This window comes from Rattus rattus, chromosome 4 (genome assembly GCF_011064425.1).
Source record: "Rattus rattus isolate New Zealand chromosome 4, Rrattus_CSIRO_v1, whole genome shotgun sequence".
Taxonomy (NCBI): Eukaryota; Metazoa; Chordata; class Mammalia; order Rodentia; family Muridae; genus Rattus; species Rattus rattus.
The window spans coordinates 4,219,903-4,229,642 of record NC_046157.1 but is presented as its reverse complement, the minus strand read 5'-3'; the positions used below and the strand labels follow the sequence as shown (position 1 = coordinate 4,229,642).

The 9,740-nt window shown below is 45.2% G+C and overlaps 1 protein-coding gene across 6 annotated transcripts in view; it reads right to left on the bottom strand.

Moving 5' to 3' along the window:
* Nucleotides 1-905: 905 nt before the first annotated feature.
* Nucleotides 906-9,740, bottom strand: part of LOC116898681 (protein HIRA) — a 105,314-nt gene continuing 96,479 nt past the window's right edge. For all 6 annotated transcript variants that reach the window (XM_032899935.1, XM_032899937.1, XM_032899934.1 and 3 more), the window contains one exon: nucleotides 906-1,772. In XM_032899935.1, coding sequence (XP_032755826.1) covers nucleotides 1,656-1,772 — 117 coding nt within the window. In that variant the 3' untranslated portion in view covers nucleotides 906-1,655. The remainder of the gene's footprint in view (nucleotides 1,773-9,740) is intronic.

Genomic DNA, 9,740 nt, shown 5'->3' with positions numbered 1-9,740 from the left:
TGCTTGAGAGCTGATTTAGAAAAAGGAAGGCTAAGGTAACACTGGTTTGCATCTCAGACAGGCCTGCTAGTCCCAAAGACTTCTTGCTGCAGCAGAAGGGAGCTGCCTGACACTCCCTGGCTGTTTACTTTGAGATAAAGCCCCCACTTACAGGCTGGCTCTCCGTGCTGTCTGTGTGTGGCACTCATGCATTCCAGGGTCTTATTTAGGTATAAGGCACAAGAAAATGAGTGGGAAGCAAGGTAGACAGGCAGGTCGGTTTCTCGGGCCTTTGGATTCCAAGTTCAGGGCTCCTGACTCTAAACGGGTTCCAAGACAGCCCAGGAAGAACAGGGGTCGTGTGTGCTCTCAGTCTGTACCTGTGCTTCTTGATCAACGTCTTGCTTACTTTCTGAGAAAATTACAGTTTCCTGATAAGCATTTCCATCATTCTTTTCCTTAAACAAAGTGTTTCTACATAGCCTAGGCCTATTACAGCCTGGCACTCAAACCTCTTGCCTCAGCCTCCCAAATGCTAATATTAGGGACATTTGTCACCACACTGAACTTTTGATAATTCTCCAGGATTCTACGTCTGAGTCCTTCAGCTGAAGCTGAAAATGACCACAAAAGCTGAGGCACCAAGGGTCATAATGCCTCACCTAGGAGGTAACATGTGTGGCCTGTTTGCTGCCCCCAGGTCAGCCTGAGGTGCTTCTGTATGACAGATAAGTGGTTCCCACACATCAAAGATAAACTTCTATAGGGGAAGGCAGCAGAAATCAGATAATTCCAGAAGATCCTTTCAGGCTCCAATGCTGTCACTGCCACAGCAGGAAAAATACTCGAGGTGAGAGAGGAGAGGACATTATATTGAAAGTGAGGGAGGAAAGGACATTAGAAGAAAAAGGCCAGGAAGGCAATGGTTTGGTATCCAATGCATGTTCATTTATTTTACACTTAGAAAAGAAATTGCCCTCCCCTCTGTCCCACCCCACCCCCACACAAAGTGTCTCTTTTTACAAACATTAAAAATTAAACCAAATGAAGATAGACAAGTTAATTTCAGTACAATTATTTTTTTCAGTGTAGCTGTCATAATTAGAGTTTAAATTTCCTATAAGTGACCAATGTCCAAGTAACTTATAGGGATATCCTGATCGACCAAAAGAAACTCCATATTCCAAGTTAGCAAATTCTAGTACAAAAATAGTCCATGTGTCAGAGAGCTTTGCTTTTACACAGGCTTCGGGTCCACTTGCAGACTGCGTCATCCCTAACGATCCCAGGCTCGCGCTCTCACAAATGGCTCATTCGTTATAGCTGAAGCAGCACAGCACCTGCAGTGGCAGGAGCCAGCATCTACCTTGGGGCCGAGCTGGAGACAGGCTCAAGAGATCCCTGCTGGCCCCAGGCAGCAAGGCAGAGCCCCAGTTTCAGCCCCAAGTCCACAGCCGGGCCTATGGAGGAACAAGCTGCCCCCTTTCGGAGTCATACGAGGCCTGGGATATAGGCCATGTCCACCCAGAGAACTGGGCTAGTGCTGGTGCAGGACAACACACCTGCCAAGGTCTCTCTTCCTACTCCTACCATGGCAGGCGGGGCTAGCCCCGGGCACCTGCCAGTGGCAACTGTGTGGCTCTGCCCTTGCAGCAGCTGGGGCAAGCCAGGGCAGGCTACTTGTCTCTCAGGATGTCCAGCTGTTCCTGGCACTCAGTAAAGAGGCGCTGGAAGCGAAGATTCTGCCCGATGACTGGCAGCAGTTCCTTCAGCAGTTCTCTTTTCCGCAGACCCTGTGGACACAAGAATAACAGCTGAGGGAGATCTGAGGAGGTTCAGGCTCTGGGGCCTTCTCTGGCTTGGCAGAGACTGAAGTACAGAGCTAAAAGGCAGGACCAGGTGAGTGTACATGAAGAAAGGGTTGCTAGAATGTAGGGAAGGAGGAAAGACCAGGTTCTGTCCAGACCTATACTTGCTTAGAGAGTCACCACAAACCTATACTTTCTGGGTAGGATTCTTACAGATTTAACCTTGTAGGGGAGAATGTGGCAGAGAAAGATTGAGTGCAACTAGGCTGCCCCTCAGACCAACATTTTCCTATTCCAGGCAGGGTAATCCTTCAGGGTAATCCTGAGTATTAAGGCACATAAGGATAGTGGTGGCTTCTGGTGTTCTGCCTGTATTTCTTCCCCTGTTCCTGCTGGCAGTCTGTAACAGCCATTACTAGGTAGGCTCTTTGCCACATAGGCCATAGAGTAAGTCTAACAAGAGTATCAAATGAAAACCAGTCAGGCAGAAGGCATGTTCCCAGGACAGCGAAGGTTCAGAATTGAGGGAGAGGATGGGAACTGCCAGACACCAGGTCAGACCAGGAAGGCAACTCAGATGCAGCACCTACCCCTGCTGATAGGCCAAAGGGAGGAGAAGCTGCACGGGTAATGGCTTGGGTGGGAGTGAAGGACACACCGGAGAGTATTTGGGGACCTAGATTCAATCCCCACTACACACATATAAAAAAAAAAATCCTATAACATATCCTAAATTTTATTTTTGAAACTGTCTCATGCAACCAAACCAGCCCTGAACTCCCTGTGTTGCCAAGGACAACCTTAAACATCCTGTCCTCTGGGCATGTCACCCATGTACTGTGATTTCCCATGACATCAGAGCTAGAGCCTCAACCCCATAATATAAATTTCTTTAAATATACCCAAAATTCTATTTAAAATATGAGTGTGTTATACAGTAAAGATTCTTAGAATCAGGAATCAGGCTCAATTGAAGAACAATTTGCTCTGAATGTTCAAGACGTCAGGCTCCAAACCCAGAAGTCTGCAAAAAACAGCAATAATACATAACACCACAGACACAGGAAGTTGGAAGTTAAAGACAGAAAAAGATGTTATAAAAATTGGCAAGGACTGGGGCAACAGCTTGTTAGAAACATGTTTTACTCTGAAAGAATCTTACAAAAGAAGGTACCAGGTTTGTAAAATGTCCTCTAAGGAACACTCAAAGATCAGGATAGTCCAACCTCATACAAACTTAAGAACAAAAAAATGAAGAACACCAACTCTATCTATTTTGCAAATAATCCAGGCTAGCCTTAAACCAAACAAGACCAGTGCAGAAATGAAACGGATTCTGGGCTGATGAATGTCACTATGAAGTCATATGCCCAACAAATCCCTAATAAATTATTAGCAACATTTTCTAATAAAACTATAACCAAGTTGGTTTAATCCAGAAAAGGGGAGTTAATCAAAAAATGTGTTAGTAAAAAGATTTCAAAACTGTACTGAAGTGCTTAGCAAAAACAGTAAGACAAGTGAGAAAGGTAGAACTGAAAAATCGAAAATGCTTATTTAAAAGATGATTTGTTTTCTTATCCGTGTCATAAACAAAAGCAAAGCCCTGGGGACAGGCTGAATAGAAACAGTAGCTCGAGTTGGGCACAGTGATGTGGCTATAATCTCAGCACTTGGCAGGTGGGGCAGGAGGGCTGCGAGTTCTGGACCCAGAGGTACACACAGAGACCATTGCACAAGACCTTGACTCAAAACAAAAACAGATCAACCAAGGGGGGAAAAAAACTAGAATTAAATGGCACCATAGATCAAATGGACCTAAAAGTCATCTATAGGACATTCCTCCTACACTAAGGAATACTCATTCTTCTCAGCAGCCCACAGAACTTTTTCTACAACAGATCCCAGGGCATGAGGATACAAAGCAAGTCTCAATGAATATACGAAATTTCAAAAACTTTCCTTGTATTCTGATCAAAACTAATTAAGACTAAAAATTAATAGAAAGAGAAATTACAGAAAACACAGAATAACAAAGATTAAACTACATACTTGAATGATGGCTGGGCCAATTCAAGAAAGATTTTTTTTTTTTTTAAATCCAAGGAACGAATGAAAACTTACCAAAATTTATGGGCTACAATGAAGGTAGTCCTAAGAGGGGAATCTATATCTCTGAGTGCTCGTATTAAAACTCAGAGAAAACAACCAAATAAAACATTGTAAGAGTAAGACCAAACCAAACCCCAAACCAGCAGAAGGAAAGAGCTAAGATGAAGGATGCCGTTAAAGAGGCAACCATCACCCCCACACTATTACTGCAGCAGTGGTGACCTAAACAGACCCTGTGAACACAGCCACACTCTGAAAAACCAAGCTGTGAAGGAGATGAAGTGGGAGGGGGGTGAACAAGTGCTAATGAAAATTAGATCTCCAAATGAGACAAGACACGGCAACTGCTCACACACTGCACTCTTCCAAAGGGTTAGGAATTAAACGTTAAGACGATCTAAAGCATCAAAAAGATCTGCTTTGTAAAGCAGGACAGTGAAACCAGGCTGTGACTCCTATATAAGAAAACAGTATGGCACGAGATCAGGAGGGCGGGAAAGTGTTACCTTAACAGCCTTGGGGCTACAGAGACCACTAAGCAGATAAGAGCACTGGCTTTTCCTGAGGTCCAGAGTTCAATTTCCAGCATCTACATGACAACAAATCCTTACCGTCTATAACTGTAGGCCATGCCTTCTACTGTGCACACGTGTATGCAGGCTAAACACCTACATACAGATCTAAAGGACACTCTGGGAGTGTCTTAGTTTGGGTTTTATTGCTGCGAAGAGACACTATGACCAAGGCATCTCTTGTATAGGACAACATTTAATTGGACTGGCTTACAGGCTCAGAGGTTCAGGCCATTACCATCATGGTGAGCATGGGAGGCATGGCATCATGCAGACAGACTTGGTGCTGGAGGAGCCTAGAGTTCTAATCTTGATCTGATGGCAGCCAGGAGGAGACCATCCCCACAAGCAGCCAGGAGGAGATTTTTCACCACTGGGCGGAGCCTGAGCATAGGAGACATCGAATCCTACGGACACAGTGACACAGTTTCCAATAAGGCCACACCTACTCCAACAAGGCCACACCTCCTAATAATGCCATTTCCTATGGCCAAGCCTTCAAACACATGAATATATGGATGCCAAACCTATTCAAACCACCACAAGTAATCTTATAACAGGTGAGATAATATCCTATCACATGAAAAGATTACAGCAAGTTATAAACTCAAAGCATAAACTTGAAACTCATGTCCATGCATATACACTCATGCTCCAGCTACAGTTCATAAACTAACACAGGAGGCAGGGGGAGATAAATGCCTCTCAGCTCCTCTAGGACTTGCCTTCCCCACACCACCAGAGGCTCTACTCCAATGCACCTCACAGACCTGCACAATTCCAGGACTTCTTTCCCATATCCACAAGGTAAATTCTGCCACCTCCCATCTTGTGAACCATCCATCACTGTCTCACTCCACAGGCCCAAGAGTTCCTCCGAGACCTTACCCCTCACCTCCAGGCAACCTGGCTACTTCTGGATTTTCCAACCTCCCAGCCCCCAGACTAGACCTGCTTCTTCCCACCCTGTGAGCCACTTGTTCCCCTGGGATCTCACTTCTCAGCACTCCCAGAGAGGCCCTGAACCCCTGGACCTAACAGTCCTCCTGATTAATTCCCAAGATCTCTTCTCTCCAACTGCTAGTTAGCCAGAGCTTATGAAGGAAGAAAAGCAGACGTGAAGATGCTCAAGAAGTCAGCAGAGCAGAGAACCATGAAGGGGTGTGAGTCTCATTAGATGAAGAGGGGTACGTAGAACCTGCAGGTATACAAGAAGCTTACAGAAACTCAAATAGGTAGCACCAGAAAAAAGATCTTTACAACATATTATAGATTAAGCAACAAAAACACAAAATAAAGAAAGAACATTACAAGCCACAAAAGACAAAGGTGAAGTTACTGAAGAGCTATCAGAATAATAACTTCAACAGAAAAAATTGAAAGCCAGAAGGACTGCAAAGATAGATTCCAAGTTGTAAAGTACCATAAATGCCAATACAGATCCAGCAAAATCCCAGCAAAACAATCTACAAATATTGAAGGAGAAACAAAACAAAAATTAGTATTTCAGGATTATCTATCGCCCAATGTGACAGACCCCCTAAAACAAAGGCCCCTTGGAAATGAGGTCCTCACCAGGTAAGCCTGACTCTCAGCAAGAACTCAGACCTAGTGGGGTCCTTTGGGGAAATCTCTCCAGGAACTCCAAGCACCAGAGAACCCCCTGCCCCACGGGACTCTATGGTGAGTATGGTCCATACCTGCCTTTGTCTCCAGGAACTCAGAATGTAGGGTCCCTGAGATATCTCTCAATTACTATCTGCATCAGTGCCAACCTCTATATACTAACACACTGAACCGACTTCTTCCCGCTCAAAATTTAGTTTCCACAGGAGTCTAAGAGACCTCAAAGGAGTTTCCTGTGCTGTGTGTGGACCCCAAGGATGGAATGTGGGTAGATATCATTTTTAATAGGCATGTATTCATTCCATGTGTTAAATGCATTTGATCATCAACAAAATTTGAGAGACTAGAGCAGAGACTAAGGGAAAGGCCATCCAGAGACAGCCCCACCCGGGGATCCATCCTATATAAAGTCACCAAACCCAGACAATATTGTGGATGCCAAGAAGTACATGCTGACAGGAGCCTGATATAGCTGTCTCCTGAGAGGCTCTGCCAGAGCCTGACAAATACAGAGGCAGGTGCTCGCAGCCAACCATTGAACTGAGAACAGAGTCCCCAGTGGAGGAGTTAGAGAAAGGATTGAAGGAGTTGAAGGAGTTTTCAACCCCATAGGAAGAACAATATCAACCAACCAGACCCCCCCCCCGAGACTAAACTACCAACTATGGAGGGACCCATGGCTCCAGCCACATATGTAGCAGAGGATGGCCTTATCGGGCATCAATGAGAAGAAAAGCCCTTGGCTCTGTGAAGGCTCAATGCCCCCAGGTAGGGGAAAGCCAGGGTAGGGAGATGGGAGGGAGTGGGTGAGTGTGTGGGTGGGGGAACACTCTCATAGAGGCAGGGCGGGGGGAAGGGATAAGGAGACTCCGGAGAGGAAATCGGGAAAGGGGATAATATTTAAAATGTAAGAAAATATCCAATAAAAAATTTTTGAGACTCCAAATTAATAATAATAATATTCCTTAGAGAATTGAAAAAACAAGGACAAACCAAGCCAAAAACAGTGAACAGAGATACTCACAACCAGGGCTGAAATTGAGAAAATAAATAAATAAACAAACAAACAAATCCAAAGAATGAGTGAAAGGAAGAGCTGGTTCTTTTGAAGAATTAACTAACAAGACTGGCAAACCATCAAGAAATTTACAACTACTGTGACTGGACAAAGGTCCCTCTGCCTTCTTTCAGCTAGAGGCATCTTTAGTTTATCTTGAGATTGATCCCCTACTTTTTCTATCCCCATAGGAAAGCACCCAACTCTGTTCTAGAAACTCAGCATCAAACTGCCCCGGCTACAGCTAGCTGCTTGCTTTTGACTTCTGTTACACTGTTTGCTGCTTTATTTTCCTCTGCAACTGAAAACTAGGATGTAGTTTTTCTGTGTTCTTTGCTTTAAAAAGCTCCTGAGGCTGTTCTGTGGTGTTTCTCCCTAGGCAGTTGCCAGCTGCCAGCCAGCCTAACACAGACTCTCAGTACGGACTTTTGTTATCATGAGTGGACTTTAGGTCTCTATCCCTTAACATTTGGAGTTCCTACCAAAATCCCTTCTTGACCTTCACCATTTTAACCAATCCCAAGGTCTAAGTGCAGGCCACAGCTGTTGGAGGGTACATAACCTGAGATGTTCCAGGGCTTCAGGAGAGAACTCATTACTTGCAGGGGGCCAGGCCGCTCCAACAACCTTGTATAAATTTCCTTCAGTGAAAGTCACCTGGTTTGTCATCTCCAGAGATAAATCTAATGTGCCTTCTGTTTGGATACATAGAAGAGGTCAGATTAGCAGCTGCTTGTCAGAATGTAAGATCTGTGTGAGATGTCACCAGAGTCCCCAGGACTGTTGAGGTATTTGAATGCATGGTGGCCACTCCTAATTGGTCTCCATGTTGTTATTGTTTGCTCCTGTCCTGTCTGTCTGTCTCTTCTGGTCAGTCTCTCACTTGTCATTATGAATTATGATCCAGAAGTAAAACTGTGGGCAGTTCTGCTTCACAGCTCACTTCTTTAACTGTTTCCTCCACTATTTTCACTAGGTATGCAAAGACAGAAAGATGGACCCCTCTGTACTCTTTGTGAATTACAGTGGCCCTCTTTTGACATTGAATGGCCATCTGCAGGAACATATGATACCAAAAGGCCCGAGCAGAATAGCTGATGATCACAGGAAATTCTGGCACTCTGATCTACTTCCCTACATGGATGTCTGGCTAAGTCTCTTACAACAGCCTCCTCTGTGACTGGGTGCCTGTTTGTTCCCCTAAAACTCGTATCAAGATTCTGGTACCTAAACCCTAAGGGGAAAAGCTCCAAAATTTGTATCCAGTGACCCAGAGAAAGAAGAACTACCTGCCCGTAGTCCCTGAGAAAGAGTGACTCTAGTCCAGGCCTGGGCCCCAGTGATCCTTTATTCTTTTTCTCCATCTGCAAAGGCTCCCCAGGTTTGTGTCTCCCCTGCATACCCACAGTGGCTCCCATTATGTCCCTACCAGAACCCAGCAGGTGTCTCAGTTACTACCTCTAATTTTCTGGAGTCCCCTGACTCAACCCAGACACTGGCAGCTCTTGCCACCCTTCCCTCTGACAAACACTTCAGACTTCCTCTAAGCCGACGGAGCTCAGTGAGAAGCTGCACCCTTCTCTATCAGTGCCCTGTAAAGCTGAAGGTCTTCCCCTCTTTCTGAGAAGCCACAGGCGCTCAACTCCCACGTAGAGACTGTTTCCATACGCACTAGCCCGCCGGGGATGATTGTTAACAGTTATTAGCTACCCTGTTCACATCAGAAGGGACCACGTAAGGTTGGAAGCTAAGAAAGCAGTTCTGGGTCCAGACAGGATCACATTGAGAGTGTGTTTCAGTCCAACCAACCCTACTAGGATCCTAACACCAAACAACGTATGCGGGCACGAGTAACAAGCTAGACTTCCCTGGCTAGGCTCTGAGCAGCAGCAAGGAAGCCCACAGACCTGCCAAGATAAATGAGGTCACACAGGGGACCATCTGCATCCCATTGCTTCCCTAGACTGCCTCCTAGAGGCTTACTGCACCTATATGCCCACAGGTTCAGATGCACTGGAGAACAGGTAGGCACTCAACATGGATCAACCAGCAAGCTGGGATATTAGAAAGAAGCTACAAAAGTTAGAGGGATTTGTAGGTTTAAATGGGTCCCAGTTTCTGGAGGCAACTCAAAGGTTGTTAACAACAAAGAACTGTCAAGAGTCAGAGAAACAAGCCTAGTGGTGGCCCTGTGAGAAAACCCATATAATAAACTAGTCCAGTGCAGGAGACAAGTAGGCCACCAATGAGCCTACTGCAAGGACAAAGGACACGAGAAAAATGAGTGCTCGAATAGGAAGAAAAACAGTGATAGGGTCCTATGCTTTAACCCCTAGGAGCCTAGGTTAACCCTTAAAATTGGGGGCAAAGCAATTGACTTCTTAGTACTGGGCTACATATTTGGATCTTACCTGATGTCCCTACACAGTTGGGAAGAGACATTTTGCATAAACTGAAAGTTACTACCACCTTCTCTGATGATGAGACACAGACTTACAGATACCCAGCAAAATGTTGATGCCTTTCTCTCTGTCAGAAGAATATCTCCTTAGCTGAAAGTCCTGTCCTCAAACAAAAGATGCAGTT